General features: G+C 41.8%; 1 protein-coding gene across 21 annotated transcripts in view; it reads right to left on the bottom strand.

Moving 5' to 3' along the window:
• Nucleotides 1-23,445, bottom strand: part of TCF12 (transcription factor 12) — a 328,520-nt gene that overhangs the window by 99,281 nt on the left and 205,794 nt on the right. For all 21 annotated transcript variants that reach the window (XM_044980195.1, XM_044980193.1, XM_044980202.1 and 18 more), the window contains one exon: nt 2,528-2,592. In XM_044980195.1, coding sequence (XP_044836130.1) covers nt 2,528-2,592 — 65 coding nt within the window. The remainder of the gene's footprint in view (nt 1-2,527; nt 2,593-23,445) is intronic.

Genomic DNA, 23,445 nt, shown 5'->3' with positions numbered 1-23,445 from the left:
TGGGAAATCCCAGGAAAATCTTTTAACAAAACAAAATAAAAAAAAGATTAGAATAAAGAAGCTTTTGGCTTCAAAATAGTTTAATCAACAGAAATTAAAACAAAATGGTGTCACTAAAAAGTGGGCATACAAAACCAATTTCTTTGAAGCGAAACTACAAGCAAAGTTAACCTCTTCCGACTGCAGAACAAAACACAGTTTTATGTAATTTGATTGTAAACCTGTTCTGCAATATAAAAAATTAGCACTAATGAAAGTAATCAGTAAATTAGTAAATTAGCCTGCTTCCAAAATAATGTCAAACTTAAATTATTATATTTAAATATTGCACGTACTGACTTGTTTGAACAACACTAACATTAATACAATCTACCATTGTCTAGACTAGCAATCATATAAAGTCCATAACTTGCATTTAAAGAGGTATTGCCACTTTTTGGAAGACTGAATATTAATAAGAGCTTTGCAGTACAGATACAAATGGGTCTTTGTTTGCAACATCTGTGTTGCAGAGAAAAGAAGGAGTAGAGGAATCAAGATGACCCTTACTTAATAGGAGAAGCAGTGCTAAAATCAGTACTGCCACATGGTGCTGCCTTTTCACGCCTTACAAACTACTATTTAGAGACTTGGACAAGTGTCAAACCTAAGAGCTAAGTTTTTCCAAGGTTAGACATTCCTGAAAACACTAATTCAAAGTGACTAGAATGTTTACTGGAAATAAGAATATATTTTCCCCACTGAAAATAAATAATCACAAATGAATTTCTCTCCTACCACTAGACACGTAATACACTAGTTATTTAACAATTTTGGCAAAATAACATTTGGTTTTCACCATAAATTCAGGAGTACTGTCAAGGTGTAGTTTAAAAAATGTAAACATTTGCAGACCACATTCCTTTTAAGAAAAGGACTAACACATTTTGTTTTATAAATTGTTCTGGCTATGAGCTACACCTGGATTTTTTTTTTAAATCTAAGATGAACATATTGACACTAAAATGGAAATATGCCTGCATTTTACAACTTATTTTAAACATTACTAAAACCATTTATTATAAGATATAACACAGGATTATGTTGGTGAAAAAATTTAGAAATCTGAGAATATTATCTGCCTTAGGAGCATTAACATTAAACAGAAGAAATAGAAGAGTTTGGGTATTACACTTCTACCTCGATATAATGCTATCCTCGGGAGCCAAAAAATCTTACTGTGTTATAGGTGAAACCGCATTATATCAAACTTGCTTTGACCCACTGGAGTGCACAGCCCCGCCCCCCCGGAGCACTGCTTTACCATGTTATATCTGATTTCATGTTATATCAGTGTAGAGGTGTATATATACTACCAGCATTTCACTTCTAGAAAACTGAATTCAAATTATAGCTTGAGTCACAAATTAAAATTAATCTGGTGGACTCAGTGCACATTATACTCTCACTGACAATTTGGCCTGACTAGTTGTCTGCTCAAGAAAAAAGAAGGCTGAGATTTTCAGACAAGCGATTTTGAGTATCTCTACTTCTGGGTTCACACCTGGAAAGACCTTAAAGTGTCCTAATGTTCAGGTAGTAAATGATCAGCATTTTCTGAAATCTAAAGTTGGAGATCTCCCAAACAGTAGCACCCAAAAATCACTAGCCACTTTTGAAAAACTTGGTCCAAGACTGGAAAACCTGAGTAGTTTCAGGTCAGGATGAAAGCACATTGGGAGAAGAATACACAAAGGCACGGGAGGAAGGAGGGGGGGCAACCAAAGACTCAAGGGATGGGGTTTTTATACAAGGACTTAGTCCTCCAGGTTACTATTCAAATCCAGCCTAGGTCAGTAGTTGCAAGAAGTTCATGGTTTGGTGGCCTATATGAAATAAATCTGGTTACTTTAATCTAATCCCAGTGAACCATCACACCAACTGGCCAGGAGGCCAAGAACTGAAAGGACTCAGTCCAAGATGATCCCATCTAGGAAAGGGGTGGAGCATATTGGGGAAGCAAGTTGCCAAACATATACAGCACTCATAGTATATATATATATATATATATATATATATATATATATATATCCATTCTTTTGTTAAATAAAGGACTTGATTCTCCAGAACTGTGGAAACAGTTCCCCTTTCACAAGCACTAAACTCATCTCAAACATACACACAAAAGGTTTGTGAGGCAGTTGGACAGCACTAGCTCTCACAAAGTACAATTCAAGCCAATGCTATTAGACCTTTACATTCATTTCTGTCTTAGGTAAGAACTACACCTCTACCCTGATATAACGCTGTCCTTGGGAGCCAAAAAATCTTACCGCGTTATAGGTGAAACCGCATTATATCGAACTTGCTTTGATCCGCCGGAGTGCACAGCCCCGCCCCCCCGGAGTGCAGCGTTACATCCAAATTCCTGTTATATCGGGTCGCGTTATATCGGGGTAGAGGTGTATTAGCCTGAAATGTTCAAGTGAATTCAACTAATTACTGAATGAAGATAATTCAACTTCTTTTCAATGATCACCACACTTACTTGACAACCTGGTAGTCCTGGGTCTCTGCCATATAGTGGAAATGGACCCCTATCTGATGTTTTTCCTACAAAGCAAAAGAAAAAAAAAGGTTTGAAACTGGCTAGACATTTTACATTAAAAATATTTGCCAGCACAACATTAAAACAAAACCTGAAGCCCTGTGCAATCTACAGAAAGCAAGTTGCCAAATTAAAAGTGGGCTTATTCATATATTTCTTTTATATGGTTAAATGTCACTCTTTAGTCTCAGAGGGGTAGCCGTGTTAGTCTGGATCTGTAAAAGCAGCAAAGAGTCCTGTGGCACTGTATAGACTAACAGACGTATTGGAGCATGAGCTTTCGTGAGTGAATACCCTCTTCGTCGGATGCAACAACCATAGTACAACATACCATAGTACAGATCAGGGATAATTTTGTACATTGTTATAGCTATCAATCTGTTATAAGCAAAATGAACATTTCTAATGCTGGCAGTACTATTTGGAAAAGTGATATCAGAATGATGCAGTGTAGTAAATTGATGGCATGCAGGAAGCTGACATATAAATCTGGATGTACAGACTCATTACCAAAGTATTTGGAACTCAGAATTGAAGAGGTAAAACCTTTGGGTTGTGGTGTTAGCATGATGAGTACGCCCCTGCTAGTTGAATCACAGAACAAAAAACAGTCCACAAATGGAGACAAGGTGGTATAATAACATATGAAAACAACAGAAAAAATGGGAAAAATTAAGGAGAAAGTGCTGGCAGCAGAATAATCATAATAAAGGAAATTCTGAAGACCTTAACCCTCCAGTTCTTAAGCACAAAATGAAGCTCACATTCAGATGCCTAGGGAAGGGAGGACAAGCGCATGCAGGGGTGCACAAAAATTCAAATTTGTGAAATACAGAAACTAAAACCAAGTAATTCACAACAGGTTACTGTAATTTCATGTAACTGTTGCCACCTTTAATAAAGACATCTCATATAATCAATCATTTGCTGGGAAGAATCAACAGAGCTACTAGGGTATATTGACATTTGAAACAAATGCCACAACACAATAAACTAAAAAGGAGTGCAGGTGGTGGCACACATCCCTTCTCTGGTATTCTGTAGTGCGGCAACATGAGTTCCAAGTTTAACCAGAACATTCAGTGTCATACGTAGCCTACTTCTGTAACAAGCACTAACTAATTTAATAAACCATTTAAGTGACAATTAGTGTGGATTTTTTTCTTTTAAATAGGTTCTTCCATGTACTAATAAAGGCATGGGGTGGTGAGGAAAGAAAAATGTAAAGCAGCAGCTTAGTTTAGGCTTTCAGGAAATCAGCATTTGATGGTTCACTGCAACTCTGATTTAGTTCCCAATGAAGCAAAAGTTCAGAGCTATTTAGGATACTTCACACCCTCCCATCCCCAAACCACAAAGCAAAAGAAGTTATTGCCTGCAAACAAATTAAAATATAACAGAAACACAGTAATTTTGTAATCTATGATTGATATAATCAACTCGGGAAACCCACATATGCTCACTCATCCTTTAAAACCTTCTTCTCAGGAGAAAACTAACCATATAAAAAGCTCAATTAACCTACTCATTCAAGGGAACAACCAGACTTTCCCCACTTAGCCATACTTTTGTAAGGCTGTCTCCTGGCTTGCAGGCACCACACGCAGGGCTGTGCTCATCATGCAGAACAGCTGCCCAAGTATGTTGCTGGTTGGGGTTGGAGGGTGTGAGGTGTGGCAAGGTATTACAGTGCTCCACCCTTACTCTGGCCACTACTGGTAGCAATGGTCAACAATGAGAAAGAGGCTCCATGACTCCCTGTAAGAACAGCCACTTCCCAGGCAATACCATAAAGGGGTGGGAAAGTGCTCCAGAGCTCCATTTACTACAGTCATTTCCAGTGCAGCTGGCTGAGTGGGAGGAGACAATCCAGGGCCCCACCCCTTACCCTGATTATTTCAGTATGAGGGACCTGTGGGAGACTTCCTAGAGGTTCATCTTTCTGTCCCCTGCCATTGCTTATGGTGGCTTATGGTGGGGGTGGCAGATGATGGTTTTCCAAGGCTCCCTGATTCTGTTTGCTCATGCTGTCCAGGGAAAGAGCTTCTCCCTGCTCTATCCCCCCCCACCCATTCTCATCTTATTCACACCCACACAATGGAAGTGAGGGAGGTTTAGTGTGGGATGGAGAGGGAAAGCAAATGGCAAAGAGGAACCAATAATGAAAGTGGGGTATGGAATAAACAAGGAGGGAAAGTGGAAAAAGAATAGAGAATGAGTGAACGATTAGATGAGAGTGGGAAAAAAGTGAGGGGAGGGAGGGAATGGAAGGTGAAGATGTTGTGCTCATACGTTTTAAATTTAAGCTCAGGCAGTTTCAAAAAGAAGCCAGAGTCTGCAATATCCCTCACACAATTATGTACTGATATGTTCTAATCTTTCTGTGTTCATTGTATTCTCAGATTTATCAAGCATGTGGGATTGATGTGATTCTTTTTAAAATTTACTACTTGCTAATACCAGCTTTACAAATTGAAGTCCCAATCCTGGAAACACCAAAAGAGATAGTGCTTGTCACCAGGAATATTCCACTGAAGTCAAGTATTTACAGCATCCAGCCTTAAAATGTGGCTTTGAGGTTCTCTGTTAAATTTCAGATGTTTGACAAATAACATTAACATTGAGTAGGAACAGCCTCCTGAGTGTTGCCTCACCATCTAAGATAGTTAAAAAGTCAATCTCTGCCAAAGTGTGGAAAAAGTCAGAAAGACAATCACTGACTATAGAAAACATTAACTAGATACCTGTCCCAAGTGTGACAAACCATAGTATTGGACTCAAAAAATATCCAAACACACTATTCAAACCCTAATCTGAAGACAGTGATTAATAAACCAAGGATACCCACAATATTAAAAGCTCACAACATTTGAAGCATTTGAAAATGTCTATGCTTATTTAGCAACCAATGAAAGAAACCTCCCCCACAAATAATACATGTATTTTGTATTATCTTTTAGTATAAATCAGAAAACACAAATTCCAAAGTTGCACTTTGCTTTAACAATGAATATTGCTGAATTGCAGCACTCTTGGTGCATTCAGAAATAGTATACAGCTAAGAAAATCTTAGTGCAAAATAGTAAACATTAAATAAAAAAGTGTGTGATGAACTAGATAATACGCAATGAATACGGTTAGCTTTAGATATTTACCAATTTTAAATGCCAATTCTTTACTAGTTTAAATTTTTGCCTGCTAAGCAAAAGTTCATCTTGTTCATTTTATACAAATTACTACTTAAAATAGAAAAATGTCTAACTCCTTCTAGAACATCATCTCTGCATGATTATTAACATATTGGTTACTACAAATATTCTATTATAATTTGCTTGTGAAATGGGAGCATTGCTGTTAAAAAAAAAAAGAGAGAGAGAGAAAAAAGTGAACATTTTTCTGCAGAAGCAATTTGCCTCTAACAACCATCAGGCACCAAACAAATAAAATACCTAGCATGCAAAATTATTTGAAGTAGCATGAATCATACTGTTCACGTTAACCAGACTCAGCATTTTCTTTCCAGAAAATGAGACTCTTACACCAAATGATAAACAACTTTGACTAAAGTATGCAGTATTCCAGGCAGGCTTTAAAACAAATATTTGTGCAACAGTAAAGTACAAAGACTGGAAAAATCATCATATATAGATGGTTTATGTAACAAGTAGGAATTGTTAGACACAAGTAAAATGAACATTTTATAGATTCAGTATAAAAGCATGGCGGGCCCATAGTACCCCACCCTACGGGGGGCAGAAAATTTCACCACACCATATAGATTTGTTCTGAGAAATGATTCAGAAAAGTGAAAACTATAGTTGAAATGTCATCACCTAGAAATTCATCAGAACTGATCTGATTCCTTGGTATGATAAAAATTTGGAGCAAGTCACACCAAATCAGTCCTCTAAAGGCCAAACCTTTTATGAAATACTTAAAACAGACTGTACAGCTTTGGGATAAAGTACTGGAGCATGCTTTAGAGGGTATAAAGACTCTACTGGCCATATCCCCAGTGCTGGCATTTTATGCTCCCAAGTCTGCAGTCATTTCAGCAGAAGCCAGCTGGTCCAGGTCGGGAGCTACTCCAGTTACACAGAAAATTGGAAGCCTATAAAATATTGTTCCAGATGGCTTTACATCACCATCTCCAGGTACGCCCCGTGATGATGTAATAAAGGGGAAGGTGATCATCTACACTAATATGGGTCACCACTTTTACAAAATTGTGATAAATCTTGTACAAAGCATACCTTGTGAGGTATCGTTGGAAAATCTCTAATCTGCTGAGTATTATTATCTGGTTATAATGTGTATAGTGACGTGTGGAATTATGAAATTTTGCTATTTGTTTGTAACTCAAGCATGTTGTGAGTCTGAGAAATGCCCTCAGGTTAGCTCTTCGGGAATAACAAAGGAACTGTAAACAAGAGCCACTGCATGTCATTCCCAAAGACACCTCAAACAGCACATATGCAAAAGATGCAAGCAAAAAATTTGCAATTCATATGAAGAACTGATGGCAAAGCACGTCCACCATGGAACGGCTTGACCCCATAACACAGCAAGCATTTTTCCAGCAAAAAGGGTCAAAATATAAAAAGCGAGAACAAAGGCCCCAGATACTTCTTTGTTACCCCATCTCTGGGCTGGTGAATTCTGACAGGGGAAATTCTGAACGAAAGGACTAAGGTCCCCAAAAACTATTTGGGCAACATAACAGATTTAACATTCCCGCTGTTCGTTTTGGAATACATATTTGAATTCTGCTAATAAATCTTTAGTTAGTTTACTAAAGTATTGGCTACAGCATTGTCCTCGATGTAAGGTTCTGAGCATCCACTGACCTGTGTAAATGACTGGCCCCTTGAGGCTGGAAGAACCTAACGTCTGGTGATTTTTTGTATTAATAACCTATTATCACCAGTTTGTCTGGATGGTAATATAGGCTGGAGCGTCTAAGAGGACTGTCTGTGGCTCCATATTAAACCAATATAGTGATCCACACATTTGTTGCTAGTTTGGTTAAATCTAATTATTGTATAGAATATACCAGTGTTTCCCAAACTTGGGACGCCACTTGTGCAAGGAAAGGCCCTGGCGGGCCAGGCCAGTTTGTTTACCTGCTACGTCCACAGGTACAGCCAATCGCGGCTCCCACTGGCCGTGGTTCGCTGCTCCAGGCCAATGGGAGCTGCTGAAAGTGGCGGCCAGTACATCCCTCAGCCCGCGCTACTTCCAGCAGCTCCCAAGACCTGAGGACGCAGCAGGTAAACAATGTTTACAGCAAGCCAACTGCCATCACAGAAGTGAGCAAGGTATTTGAAATGTCTTGATAATTTCAAGTTTGTGATAGACCACGCCCCACTCATTCCATTAATAAACAAGGAAGACCTAGACATGGTGTCTCATACATACCAGAGATCACTGATGCAGTAAATAACATTTAAAACACATCGCATAATGTTCAAAAGTGAAGTCCGTAGCAGTAGATAGTACCCTAAAAAAGAGCCCTGTTAGTCACCCAGATTCTCTAAAGGTTTAGGATGACAGAAAAGCACACCAGTAACATTTTGAGGGGCAGACTTGTCAGAGAAATGAAATGGTTACCTACTGTAACTGTGGTTCTTTGAGAAATTGTGTGTATTCCACTGAGGCATGCGTGCAGCCAGGGCACTGGAGCTGGAGAATTTTACCTCACAGTACCCACAGTGGGGCAGCACTCATACCTCATGGCCATAAACACTCCCCTGGCTATATGAGGCAGCGCAGCTCCAACCGCCTCAGTTTCTTCGCACCGGACACTCAGAGACTAGACTCAAATGCAGAAGGTGTACAGAGGGTGGTTGTGGAATACACATCAGCATCACAGCTTGAAGAGCCAGTTACAGTAAATAACTTTCTTCTTTTTCGAGTAGATTCAGCCATGTATTCCACTTAGGTGATTCACAAGCAATACCTGCAGGAGGTGGGGCTCAGAGTCTCCTTAAACAAGGGGTGAAGAACTGCCTTCCCAAAGTTTACATCTGCTCTGGATGCTGCAGTAATGGTGTAATAGTTTGTAATTGTATGTATCAATGACCATGTGACAGCCCTGCAAATATCCAATATTGAGATGTCACTTAAGAATACTATTGACATAGCTTGCACTCTCATAGAATAAACTCATGCCTGTAGAGGGGGTGTAGCTGATGCTGTTTCAGATGCAATCTGGAGGCAAAAAGTTACTCATTTAGAGATCATCAGTGAGGAGACTGCCTGTCCCGTCATGACACAAACAGAAGAGGCGAAGCCGAAAAGCGTTTAGTCCTGTACAGATAAAAGGCCAGACATCGTCTCATGTCCAATGCATGAAGACCCTGCTCCTCTGGAAATGAGGGCAGCTCAAGAAAAAACACAGGCAAATATACAGCCTGGTTTAAATGAAACTGAGAAACTACTTTAAACAGAAATTTGGGGTGCAGCTGCAATGTCACTGTCTCTGGAGAACTGTATGCAAGAGGCTCTGCGATCAAGGCCTGCAACTCTCACACTCGTCTCTCTGATGTTATCGCCACAAGGAATGCATTTTTTTTGACATAAGAAAAGAATGGGGCAGGATACCACAGGCTCAAACAAAGGTCCCATGAGAGCTGCTAAGACTATGTTAAGGTTGCACAAGGGAACTGGTTCCCACATCAACAGATGGAGAACTAAGGATACCTTTCAAGGATCTTGCTACCCATGGCATTGGAAAATACCAATCTTCCATGAATGGGTGGATGGAAGATTGAGATCACCACTAGATGCACCCTCAATGGGCTAAGCGTAAGGCCCGACGACTGAAGAATCAGAAAATACTCCAAGATGTCTTGGATACTAGCCAGCATTGGCTGAACTCAGCAGACCAATAATCACACTGAAAAACGCTTCCACTTTGCCAAAGAGGTCATCCTGGTAGAGGGCTTTCTACTACTAAGTAGGATCTGTCGAACATTTGCCAAACATCGCTCCTCCTCCTCATTCAACCATGGAGCAGCCACGCCGTGAGACGCAGGGACACAAAGTGCGATCGTGATTCTATGTGAGCAGATCAGGATGGAGAGTAAGGGATATAGGAGGCTGAATCAACAGCACAAAGACGGTCAGAAAATCAACACTGCCTCAGCCATGCCAGGGCAATGAGGATGAGATTGGCCCAATCCACTTCCAGCTTGAGGATGACTTGTGGAACGATCAAGTTAGGAGGAAAAGCAACAGGAAAGCCAATTTCCAGCTGAGGTGGAAGGCATCAGTTAGAAGCCTGGACTGTGGCCCCCCTGAAAGCAGAATAGATAGCATTTCCAGTTGTCCCTTGTAGCAATCAGGTTGATCATCAAGATGTCCCAGGCTGCAAAGTTGACTCACAAAACACTATGCTTCAGACATCACTTATGGTCCCAGGAAAAATTCCTGCTGAGATGGCCTGGGAGATGATTCTGGACCCCATGCAAGTGATCGGTTATTGGAGCGATACTCTCATCTATGCAGAACTGCCACAACCTGATCACCTCTTGGCAGAGCACACTGGAGCACACTCCTTATTGCCTGTTCACAATACATGGCTGCATTATTGTCAGTAAGCATGTGAGCTACTGAACCCTTGATGTGATCTAGGAAAGCTTGACAGACATTGTAGGTGGTCCGAAGCTGCAGGACACTGATATGCAATGGAGCTGCCTGCTCCGACCCCAGGCCCTAAACCTCCAGTAACCCCCCAACCTATCAAGGAGGCACTGGTGACAAGAGTCCTGGTTGATAAGGGCCAGACAAAGGGAATGCCTTGGCATACATTCCCCTGAACCTAACTAAATAAAACTAGAAAAATACACTAAAATAGTGAGAGATTGTGAGGTTAAGACCACAGAGAGCTGAGAGTCCAGCCACAGAGAGTAAGAAGAAACTTAGAGGGGTAAGGATGGTGCTGCCTCATATAGCCGGGGAGGAGCTATGGCCATGAGGCATGAGGGCTGCCCCTCTATGGGTACTGCTAGGCAAAATTCTCCAGCTCTGGTGTTCTGGGAGCATACACACATAAGTGGAATACACAGCTGCATCTACTCAAGAACAGAACTGATTATTATGACCACTAGCATGGATACAAAAGTGGAAACTCTAGCCAAGTTTATATGACAAGTTCTCTGTTTTAAAAATGGAATAATCCAGAACAACAAGATGGATTTTGCAGATGTGGCAGGACCTAGGAAAACCAGTACGCCTGGGGGAATTCTGCACCTCTGCACAATGCAGAATTTGCACAGAATTAATGTTCTCTGCAGAATTTCCTTTCTCTCTGCAGAACTGGCACTGCAGAGGTGTTGGTTGCCACTTGGGGCCACTGGCCCTGGCAAAGTCCAGCTCCGCAGCTTGTAAATAGAAGACACTGCTCGGGGGGTGGGGGCGTGGAGGAGGAACTGGAAGGTTCTGGGCACCTGCAATTTCCAGCATGCCTTGAAGGAAGGAGGCAACATACAGGAAACTCCATACAAGCCTGGGACCCAGCACCAGGCTCTATCTCCCTCTGGATCCCCGGGCTCTGGGGAGTAAGGGATGTGGGTTGTTTGGGCTAGGGGGATGCCCCACAGCTGGGCTCTGGCGGGGAGAGGTGCAGGTGTCTGGGCTGATGGGAGGAGAGAGGTTGCAGGTGTCTGGCCCCCCAGTGGGGAGAGGACGCAGGTGTCTGCCCCCTCTCCAGTGGGGCTCTAGAGGGGAGGGGGCAGAGAAACAGGAACTGGGCTGTCAGGAATTTCTTTAACTCTCTACTCCTGGGGAAAAAATTGTTGTCTGTACTGTTACAGGCAAAGTTGCTGACAGGTATTTTGAAATAAATTATGAAAATAATTGAAGCTGGCTTGGTTATATAGTGTTATTTTGACAAATAAAATATGCAGAATTTTAAAATATTGTGCACAGAATTTTTTTTTTGGTGCAGAATTTTTAGGCGCAGAATTCCCCCAGGAGTAATGCAGGAGTTTGTCCCATGAGATTGCCAGATTTTCAAATGACAACTTGCTAGCTGCACATACTGTAAAATAAGTAACTGCAATATATCAAATTATGTGCTTCCTTTGTTTTGGTTAGATTAGTGAACAACTTATTTTGCACTAATCACTCAGAGAGCCATACGAGATTATAGGGAATTCAACTCAACATATTAAAAATATTGGAATTCTAAATTGTGACATGAGTAGAGCTAAAACGCAATTATATCACAATGTTAAGTGATATGACTAAATGAGTTATGGTCATATTGCTCAAAAACACACTTTTTCTCTCAAGTGTGAGGAGTTGAGTAATTCCTATTACAATATACAAAAATAATCGATCAAACAATTACTATCTGAAAAGGGGTCTGTTGAAAATCTTGAAGCTCTGAATCAAAATTATCACAACTTTAAAAATACACTTTATAAATGCAGTGGATTTACATATCTGGAGAGCTTGCTTCATGGAATTCTCACAGATACACACCCCTACCCCACCACTATACACACTCCATGCCATCTGAGCTGAGAGGAGGGAAATCCCTAAAGGTGGTTTATATGATTTTGTATTTTAAGAACATCTGCTTAAAAAGGTAGGCACTCCTCTGCACACAAACTGCTACATTTTACAGATTCAGAAGAAAGAGTGGGAGAACATGCAATTTAGATTACACAACTTAAAACTACACACAAAAAACTATGTACTTTACAATTGCAAAGTCAAGTAGTCAAAAGTTAGGAAATGCCAAAATTAAGGTTGCCTGTGCCTAGTGTATTAGACATTGCCAGTGGTAGTTGATGTCAGCATTTAAATTCTGCAAATTAGGTTAAAAAATTCATACCCCATGAAGATCAAATTGACTGAGAGGGGGTAATTTAGATATCTCTCTATGGCTGTATAAAATTAAGAGAGATTAGTCAGACTTATTATGCATCTAAAAGACATTCCAAGAATCTTCTTCAGAAAATCACCCCAATCCCAAAATGAATTTTCTATTATCCACTCCATAACTCCTCAAAGAAAAATCGGGGGAAAACAGGGGAATCTTGCAGCATATCTTGAAAGTCAACAACTCTGGGATCTGGAGAACCAAGAGGAAGTGAATTCCTAGAACCCAAGATCCCTAATCAGGAATGCCCTGTCTCATTTGCAGCAGGGACTGTACACTTGATTACATTTGTGGTCATACTGCACTGCCACAGAGGAGGTTTCAGGTAGCCTTGTACAACTTCATAGGTAGATAGGCGTTTGGGAAAATAGAAATTATAATGAACATTCATTTGGAACTTGAATCATAGCAGGAATTGTTAGACCCCCACTAATAAAATTAAACATTTTGGGGCATTTTGAAATATTTTAGCTTTAAACCATACAAAATAAACTGGCATCTCATGTTTTTTTCCTTCTTTCCCCTTCACACTACTCCCTTTATGTCTTCCTGTGTGGTAATATAGATTTTCCTCAAGTTTTCCCCTCTAATTTTGTTTTTTCTTTAACAGACATTCCCTATTTCTTTTCTTTCTTCCCCTACATTGTGTTCCCTTCCTCCTCACCACATACTTCCTTTAAGCCTCCTTTCTTCCTGTGTGTTACAAAGCCCATTTCCTTCAGCCAGCTTTCCACGGCTAACCGCTTCTCTAGTGCTATATTTTTCTTACGTTTAAAAAAATAGCAATTAAAGCCTTATACACAGCATTCTGTAGCCTTTTATTTAATTTATTATTTCATGAGTTGACCATAACATCACATAATACAATGATAAATAGATGTTAAAATGAACTAATTGGCTACAATTCTAAATCACATTTTTGCTTTATAACCTATCACATCCCTCCCTTCTCTGCCCTTCCTTTTTCTTGTGTAATTTCCTGTGTTTTACACTATGTTCCAGCTCAATCCATATTTCATTTAATTCAATGGCAGAATCCCCATTGACTTCCAGTTTTCATTTGCATGATTTGCATGAACGTCTATTATTGTAAGCCAGTGGGCAGATATACCAGCCAGAAAGATAAAATAAAGTCCAAACTATAGTTCAGGCCAAGGCCCTTTCTTCTTCAGGACTTGCTTATCATCACAAAATGATCCAAGACAGGACAAGAGTACCTCAAAGCTTTCCTAGTTTTCAGCAAGCTGGGAGGGGAGAGGCTACACCTACCTTCTGCACAGCCTTCACTGGGTACAGGGGCGGCTCTAGAAATTACACCGCCCCAAGCAGGGCGGCGCAGTGCGCCGCCCTTCCCCGGTCCCGCGGCCGGGGCAGAAGTGTCTGCGGCGGGTGCGCTGGTCCCGGCTCCAGTGGAGCATCCGCAGGCGTGCCTGCGGGAGCTCCGTCCGAGCCGCGGGACCAGCACACCCGCCGCAGTCATGCCTGCGGGAGCTCAAGCGGAGCCGCGGGAAGAGGGGACCCTCCGCAGTCATGCCTGCGGCAGGTCCGCTCCTCCTGGGGCTCCGGTGGACCTCCCGCAGGCATGACTGCGGAAGGTCCGCCGGAGCCAAATGCCGCCCTGCTGGGACAATGCCGCCCCACGCGCCTGCTTGGCGCGCTGGGGTCTGGAGCCGGCCCTGACTGGATATCTCCTAGACCTCCACAGAGGAGCTTCATTCAAGATCTTATCTCAACCCTTATCTTCTCCAGAATAAACCAGGAGCATTCCATTATTAAGAGCTTTTCTACATGGGGTAATTTACCAGCATAACTATACCATTATAATTATACCACATCAGTATAACTCCCTGTGTAGCACTTATTCAAGACTAAATTTCCCCATGTACACGTGCTCATAGACTCCAGTAGGCAATCATATGACACCTCGTCAGCTGACCTCTCTTCATTATTGCTTGTCTTGAGCAAGCCCTGCACTTAAGAGGGCTATGTCTCATAACTGAGGTTAAGATTCTGTCACGGGTATTTTTAGTAAAAGTCAGGAAGAGGTTGCGGGCAATAAACAAAAATTCATGGAAGTCTGCAGCCTGTCCCTGACTTTTACTAAAAATAAAAGCCCAGAGGGGGAACGGACCTAACAGTCAAAGCGCTCCCAGGGCTAACCTCCGGCAGCTGCTCCAGCCCTGCTACTGTGGCAGGGGCTGACCACCACTGGTCCAGGGACCACCACTCCGGAAGCTCTGGGGCCAGCCAGCCAGCTCTGGGGCCACCAGCCAGCTGCTCCAGCGGCCCCAGGACTTCTGCTCCAGCAGCCCTAGCACTGACCACCAGCCTCTGCTCCAGCCCCAGGGGGGCTAATCTAACTCCAGTCGCTGCTTCAGCCCTTGGGCTGCTGCACTGGCCGCCCTGGGGCTGACAGCTGCTCCAACACAGCCCCGTCCTGAAAGAAGTCACGGAGGTCCTGGAAAGTCACAGAATCTGTGACCTCCGTGACAAAATTGTATCCTTACCCATAACAGAAGTATATTGGTCATGCTTGTACCTACATTCCAGCACTGTTACAACTCTCTTCAGTTATAATCCCTGTGGGGTTCACATCCCATAGTTTTGCTTCAAGTTCCATGTTTGAATCAACCCAAAAGACAAATCAAAACCACTGAGTTGGTTTTGTATCAAAACCTTAAGTCTGCCCAGGGTTACTTACAAGGGGATGAGTTTTGTGTTTGCAACAAAACTCCAAATGAAGTGAGCTTCATATGGTTTCAGAATGAAAATTTCACAAAGATCTAGCAATCACAAGCATATGTGCTCTTGGACCAGAAAACTCTGATTTGCAGAAATCAAACTATAAAATTCTCACTAGACAATTTAAACCATTGGCATTTCATAAGTTAGCAAACACTGGCATATGTTGGACTAATTCTGGCATTATTAAGATTTTAGTTAACACCTGAAGTGTTATTAACTGTAATTATTTGCTATGCCCAAATGTGACACATGATTGCAACACAATATACCTCTCAAATACTGTACAAGAAATTAAATACAAAAAATTCCTCATGTTGCCTATGTAGATTTTAACAGAGAAAAGGACTATAAAGACAACGGGACACAAAGTGGAAATTAGTCTAAAACTGTTCACCACACTAACTCAGTTGTGAATTACTTCAGAGAACCTGCTATAAATGTTTGTCTGAAGCCAAACACTCCTTTCCCATTGATTCAAAGTAATGCTTAGCATATGAGAGGATGACAGAACTTAATTGTACAGCAAATTACTTTAATTTCAGCTGAATTAACCCTTTTGAGCCTACAGATATTTTTACATATCCCCCAAGTATTTATTTGGCTGGCAGTCTGGAAAGCACCAGCATTTTTAAAGCAAAGCAATGTTCATCATCTAATGTAAATGGTGTAGTGACCACAGCTGGCAGCTGCTCTATTTATTTGTCACAAAGTGTGACTACACTACCCATACAGAGAAAATTCTTTCAGCGAATTCTGAGACATGTCTTTACATTCCTAATGATCTTTTCATTGTTCATTTTCTATATTTATTTAAACATGTCAACCTATATCCAGCATTAAACTTGGTTTATAATAAAACATCTAGAATATATTCCAGAGAAAAATCCATTTTTTTTTAAAAAGGCCTGGCATTTTGCTTTTTGTTTCTTTTTTTTACTTAAACCTACATCAATTAATTTCATGAAATCAAGGGCATTTGAAAGCGTTTCACGTAAGAGTATACCTGTAGATCTGACAGTTATGATGACAACAGCTACCTACTTGCCAAACCATAAATAAACAGAAGAGTCTGATTCATCTATATCTAACCTGAAAGAAAATCTTGATAACATTTTAAATGCTTAAAGAAATTCATAATTTGTGTCTACCTCCTGAAATGTTGAAAAGTGTCTTAAGTCGAGTTGATATGAGTAGTTTACTGTTGGGAATCATATTAATTACTGTTTTAGTGGTTTTTTTAAATTTCTAGTAATAAAACTTAATACATTATAAGTTTATTCACCCACAGAATTAACAATGTTCAAGTAATTTTCTCATATTACTGTCTACCCTATTAATGAATGAACTGTAAATTGTACCGATGCTGGCAGGTAACACTCTCTATATATACTGCATACATACAACGACTTGCAAAAAAATGCACTGCAGTACATTTAGTTATTGTTCTGTAATATTTAATATTTCTTTCCATATTAAAACAACAACAGAAATAAAGTGTATGGCTGTATCATAATCTTTATGGCATGCCTACCTTGCTGTTTCCAATAGAGGTCCCCTGTTTCTACTCATAAAATTTTTTTATGGAGACCCAAAACTCCAATTCTTGCTCATCCTAGTGTAATAGGCTTCATTTCGATTACAAGATGAAGACATCCCTGCCCCTAATGTTTGTCCTAGGGAGATGGTGTGCTGCTACCATCTTAGAAACAACAGACTTCTGAGTGAGACACTACTATAATTACTGTATATGAAAAAATTGCTCACCACCTCATCGTGAAGGATCAGCTCTTCACCTCTCACTGATATTTAGTCCTTGTCCCCTACTAGAGAATTTCACAACTCCTGATTAATATCTTCATCTATTTCACATCAACAATCTGTTTCTCTCTTATGCTTTTTAGGCCATACAAAACATCATACATCATCAAAAGCAGAATTTTCTTAAATCTCTTTTCAATATTTCTGCCCAAACGTATAGAACAGAAATGAGAAAGATCTAACACAACACAGTTTGAAGAAAGCACTAAATATGAATGCCTTCCTATTCTCTTCACAACAATTTGTTTAAGTGTTATTTGCTAACATTTGTGCCAAGCACGCTGCTGGCTACACTGTAGATGTTTAAATATCCAGTGCCAACAAGTGCAGCTGCTGGACTTGCTGCACCCTCCTCCTGTTCATTCCACGCCAAATTACTCACTCAGCTATGAATGATGAACAGCAACATAGGAAAATGCCAAGTGCAAGTGAGATTAGCGATAAACCAGAGGAACCCTATAGAGGTCAGTGATTTGCAGGTCTCTAGTTGTAATCACATTTTTAACCTAGTCTTTATCTCATCATATACTCCATCTTAACTCAGCACAGTCTTCTTGTGACAGGCATCAGGAACTGCAAGCAGCTTCCCAATCAATAATCCTTGAAGTCCAACTAATGCAGCAAGAGTGTTTTACCCTTGATAATAGCAGCAAGATTTAGTAATCTGAATTGTCTGCAAACTGCTTTTAACTTGCAATTTTAAAGCTTGAGATTAATAGCGGGACAATTTATACACACTACAGAACCAGTTATCCCTAAATCTTCCTGGAAACCAAGTTAATTGATACAAACTAATGCAGATTAACTAGGACTGATTGTGCATTGTAACCTTATAAAACAATACATGAGCAAGAACACTGGTTGACTGTATTCATAGGGGGAAAGGGAATTAAAATGTACAGATTCTGACTAGCCAAGTTCTTGTGTTATTCTGGGAGTGTTGTTTTACTGCCCCATCACTTAAACCAATTTCACAGGAAATAAAGCTCACAGAAGGTGTTTTGTTTTTATCCCTTCAATCCGGATTTGAAAGACTTGCTCCTTCACCCATTTTTCTTGGGTCCAAATTTTAAATGGACAAAACAAGAGAGATAATAGAATCCAAGAAGAACAATTCTAATACTAAACAAATAGAGGAAAGATATTTGGAATGGGACTCAAAAAACCTGAATCTAATTCCCAACTCTGCACATGTTTTCTACACGACTTGAAGCAAGTCTGTGCCTCAGTTCCCTATTTGTAAAATGGGAGATAATACTTCCTTTTTCCAACCCTTTGTCTGTTTCCCTATTTAGACTGTAAGATCTTCAGGGGAGTGACTATCTCTTATGTCTGTGCAGAACATAGTACAAAGAGCCCCTAGCAGATCTCATCTACTACTGTAAGAAAATTGGTAGTAGTCGCAGCAACATCAGCATCAAGAGCTCTGCTCTAAATTACAATACACTGTTCAAGACACTACATGACTGCCTTTTACTTGTAATTAGTTTCCAAAAATATGCCTTGGTCTGAAAAAACAACTCATCTTTTGTCCTTTTAATTTTGCAACCCAGCAGTAAAATTCTAGCAGTGAAGATATTCTATTACATCTAATAATACTAAATATAAATCCTTGCACTTAATGTCTCTTACTATTAGAATGCCACTGACTGAACTGTTTACTTGTAGGGGAATTCTGCACTGCTATGCGTACACAAAATTAATGTACCCCATAAATTTTTTTGCCTCCCTGCAGAAAAATGCGGGTGCATCGTTTTGGGTGCCTGAAGCAACCAGCGCAGAGGTAAATCATCAAGGGGGGGGGCGTGGGAGAAGGCTGGGGATGCCCTGCCAGGCTCAGCTGCTAGTGGCTGGGAGCGGGGGAGGATAGGACATCCTCTTCATTCTGCAAAGAGCAGCAAGGGCCAGAGCCACTCCCAGAAACCTCCCCCAGCTGCAGGAAGCTCATCTCCCCCCACCGCTTCCTGCCCCCATTGCTCCTCAGCTGTGGGGGAAGAGCTCACTGCTGCTCCCCCATTCACCCAACCCCTGTGCATCTGGACCCTACCATACCAAGACTCCCTCACCAAGCCTCACCGCCCGCACCTAGAACTCCCCCAACGAGCCTCCTGCACCCAAAGCCTACCCCGCTGAGCCTCACCCCCTGCATCCGGATCCACTCCACCCCCAGATCTTCCCCACCTCCATCCATCCAGACCCCAACCCCTGCATCATGAGACCACCTCCTGCTGAGCCTCCAAACTCGAACCCCAACACTGACAAGTTCTGCCCTCTCTGCAACTGGATCACCTCCAACCAGCCTCCTGCACCCAGACCCCCACCCCACTAAGCCCCAATCCCCCAGCACCCAGAAACCCCGCTGAGCCCCCCCAAGCCCAGATTACCATGGCTGAGTCCCATCCCCCTACACCCCCCGTTGATCCCCAAACATCTTAACTTGGACCACTTGCAGAGTCCCATTCCCCCTGCATCCAGTACCCCACACCGAGCCCCTCCCTGTATCCAGATCCCTCCCTGCATCCAGACCCCCCCCACCAAGCCACCCACACCCAGATTTCCCCACACAGAACCCTCTGACCCCACAGCTCGATCCCCTCGCACTAAGCCCCTCCACACTTGGATTCTGCCGGGCTGAGCCGGCTTGCTCCACACTTGGATCAGGGCCAGGGCTGGGCGTGCATGCGAGAGATTGTCCCTCTTGCTTGCTATCTTGGTGCACCTGGTGAGTGGGGCAGGGCTCTGGGGTATTTCTGGGGCAGACCCAGCCCTTGTGCTGTGTCAGGGTTGGGTGCAGGCAGCCTCAGAGTCACCACCGACTCCATGTCCCTCAGGATCAACTGTTTAAGCATTACATTATTGAATGCATTTACTAATAAATTATACACCAAGTTCTGAGGGTTTCTCTTAACTTTTTAGATACAGTATTTTTAAAATAAATGTCAGTGTTTAAAGTAGTTTTAAAGAACCCCATTCCCTAAACAACTTCACCAAATTGTCCAAGACTCTTCCATCCCATGGAAATGTATCTGTTTACAAATAGAGTATTCAGACTGTGTTTGCAAAGCACTACATATATCTGGTGCTATATAAACACATCTATTAATGACTTTATGTAGTTCAGATACATAAGAGATAGGAGTGAACTGAATTCCACTACAGGTCTGTCGCATCTTAGGCAAATTTGACATGCGCGAATTTAGCTTTACGTGGTCGGCAAAAACAAAAGAGAAAAATAATTTAAATACTGTACCTGCCTGGGTTTTTTTGTTTGTTTCGCTGACAACTTTCAGTGTGCCACTATAGGGGGTGGAGGAGGGGAGCGGCTGCGCCCTGCTGTGAGTGGGCTGCGCGCTCCGTCTGCCCTAGCCGGTGCCATGTCTGCAGCAAGCCTGGCAGCCCGTGTCCTTCCCTCCCCGCCGACCGATGACTTTCAATTCACCTGCAGGCGGGAGTGGCGCGGAGCCCTCCCGGCAGGCGGCGCGGCAGGCGGCGCGGCAGGAGGGGCCGAGTGGCGAGCGCCCCGGCTGAAGGAAGCCCTGGCCGCCCCCCTTCTCTCTCTCCTGATCCCCTGCCCCCACTAGCCAGGGCGCGCACTCCACTGCCCGGGGCATTTCTGCAGCGCAGGGAGTCCTGCTAGCCAGAGTGCAGCTGCCACCCGCCCAGAGGCTCGCCAGCATGGTGGGGGAGGCAGTTACGAGCTGCCAAGTAAGTGGTACCGTAAGTTTGTACCTGTTTTTGTTGTTATTGTTGTTGTTGCTTCGCCGCTCCAGCTGCCCTTTTTTGTGTTTTTGTTGCTGCTGCTGCTGCTTAGGGCGGCAAAACAGCCAGAGCCATCCCTGCCTGTAGTGTGGGCGATTCCGCCCGTCATTACACTCAATGTAATTTTGACTATATGCCATTTTTGCTTAACACGCTGACTGCGGAACGTAACCCCAGCGTAAGATGAGACAGACCTGTAATGGCTGCCCCACAGCCAGTTGCAAAAAGTCAGCTCTAGTTCTTGCAACTTGAAAAGAACATTGTTACTGCACACATATCAGTGAGATTTCATGATGATAGCTGTAAGTTACTTAATGTTAGCAAGGTAGCTTATTAGCCTAATAAACTCCAATGCAAAAGGATACAATTATTAAGGTAACAGGAAGCATGCTCAAATTATACTGAAACGTGTTCATGGTTCAGGAAAAATTTTGCCCATGTTAAATTCTTACAACCATTCCACTGGGACATTCTAACACTTCTATGCTTTGAAACAGAGACTTTACATTTGGCAGGAAGATGAGGGTCAACTGCATTAATTTAGATAGAATATGTGGTCCCAAGAGTCAAAGGTGTTAACATGACCCTGAAACTGTACAACATTAAACAGTTTTAAACAAGGTTTGAAATACAGAGCCCTCAGCCTGCTCAGTACCATGGCAAACACAGCATTAAGTCTTTTCAACAGTTAAAGCATTTGAAATGTAAAGTATTAAATAAGGATTTCATTTTAACTATAAACTTTGTTCCCTTTAGCTGGACAGTGTTTTTAGAAAGAAACCCCCCTTCTCTGACAGTCTCTTAGATAACTGTCCTTTTGGGGACAAGAGAAGTTAGTTGAGACAGGCTGAAACTATTGTGACTGTTGATAAAGTCCAATCCTGTTTCCTATTGTCCACCAATTAGGTCTAATTTCCAACAAACCAATTTTGGTTAATTGATTTCTGGTCTCACATTCTTCCTGTTTACAAGGCATGATCTTAACGCAGTCCTTGAATTATATCACTAGGCCTTCCTGTTTACACTAATCCAGTCTGTCTCCTTTTTGCATCTTTTCCCAACATCTCTTATTGATTACTGTGACACTATGAACTTTCACCCACTTTTCACTATTGAGCTCACAATTAGGGTAAATTAGTATGCCCAATTAGTATAAAACGGTCCTCTGGGAAGAGATATGCCTTTTGCTAGTCCCATGAATATGCACCCACATTTTACCAAGTAAGAAACCTCAGAAAAAATCTCGCTTTTTACAAAATCAAACTTGCTAAAAGTTCTGCAGATAAATTCTCTGAAAATTCCATCTGTGCTGAACATGCTCCAGCTCATGGCTACATAATCTAAGCCAGACACAGAGACTGTGATCAGGGAGATTCTCTACTGTGCTCTCAATATTTCCCTTGTTAGCACCCAGACAATGAAGTGGAGAAAGAGAAACAGCCTATTGGAATCCAGAATGGCGAGGAGACTGGGACTGAGACAGAATGGATGAACCCAGGCAGAAGGGGTCACGTTGTGGGGCGCGGAGACTATGTGGCTAGATACAGAAGTATCTGTAGCTACTAGACCACACATTCCTCATAAAGTCTAGAGCTCAGGATTCCTGAGACTCATAGTTCCTCTGACATCAGCGAATAGCTGTAAAACCCACTGGAAAAACATGTTCTTCATCTCCCTCTAGTAGCTAGCCCACACAAAAGATGATGTACTAACAGAGTAACTGATAGCAGTAATAGGCCAAGTGATAGAGACTGGATCTAAAGGTTCTACACTTGCTGATGAAACTGGTGGTAAATCAATATGGTCCCACATGATGGAACTTTGTTTAATTTACTGTTTTAAAAACTCAGAAAATTAGATACAACTACTAAATTAAAAGATTATTCTTCCACAGGATCCATCTCATTCAGTGCACAAGACAGATAATGCTCAGGGGATGAACCAGAGTTATGCAGTGAAAGAGGCTATGGATTGAAAATTGGATTCTATCCCTCCCTCTACCAGAGTTCCTATGGGATGCTGGACAAGTCACATAAACCAAATTTTTCACAGGTAGTCACTAAATGTGTCTTCCTCATTTTCTGGGTTTCCAACTTGAGACACCTGGGGTCTTACTTGCAGAAGTGCCCCGCATTCACAACTGTAACTAAGGTCAATGGCAGTGCTCTGAACAAATAAAATGCTATAAAATGCTTAGTACTCTAAAAATCAGGCCCTAGACATCTCAGATTGGGCATCCAGAATTAGTGGATACTTTTGACATTAAGTCTGTGCCTCAGATCCCTATCTGTCAAACAGGAATAAAACCATTGGTGTTGCAAAGAAAAATTAATTGTTTGTGAAGCACTCAGATACCACAGTGTTAATTGTCAATGAGTCCATTAGAAAATTAATAATTCTTTATTCTGTGCAGGGTATGACCGTGTGTAGTAAATAATGCATGGGGCCACACAATAAATAATAAGAAAACAAAATACTGAGTAACTGCTCTTTCAGTAAGCACCATCCATTCTGTGTACTAATCAAGGCAATGTGTCCTGGGGAAAATTAGTATGTGATCATGTAATTAACAGGTGTATCATAATGCATTTGGACAACGAGGCTGAATTAAGGCCACATGAGCAATCTTAATTCTAGCATTTCC

Source organism: Mauremys mutica, chromosome 11 (genome assembly GCF_020497125.1).
Source record: "Mauremys mutica isolate MM-2020 ecotype Southern chromosome 11, ASM2049712v1, whole genome shotgun sequence".
In the NCBI taxonomy this organism is placed as follows: domain Eukaryota; kingdom Metazoa; phylum Chordata; order Testudines; family Geoemydidae; genus Mauremys; species Mauremys mutica.
The sequence above is the reverse complement of the archived record's forward strand: the minus strand, read 5'-3'. Positions and strand labels throughout refer to the sequence as shown.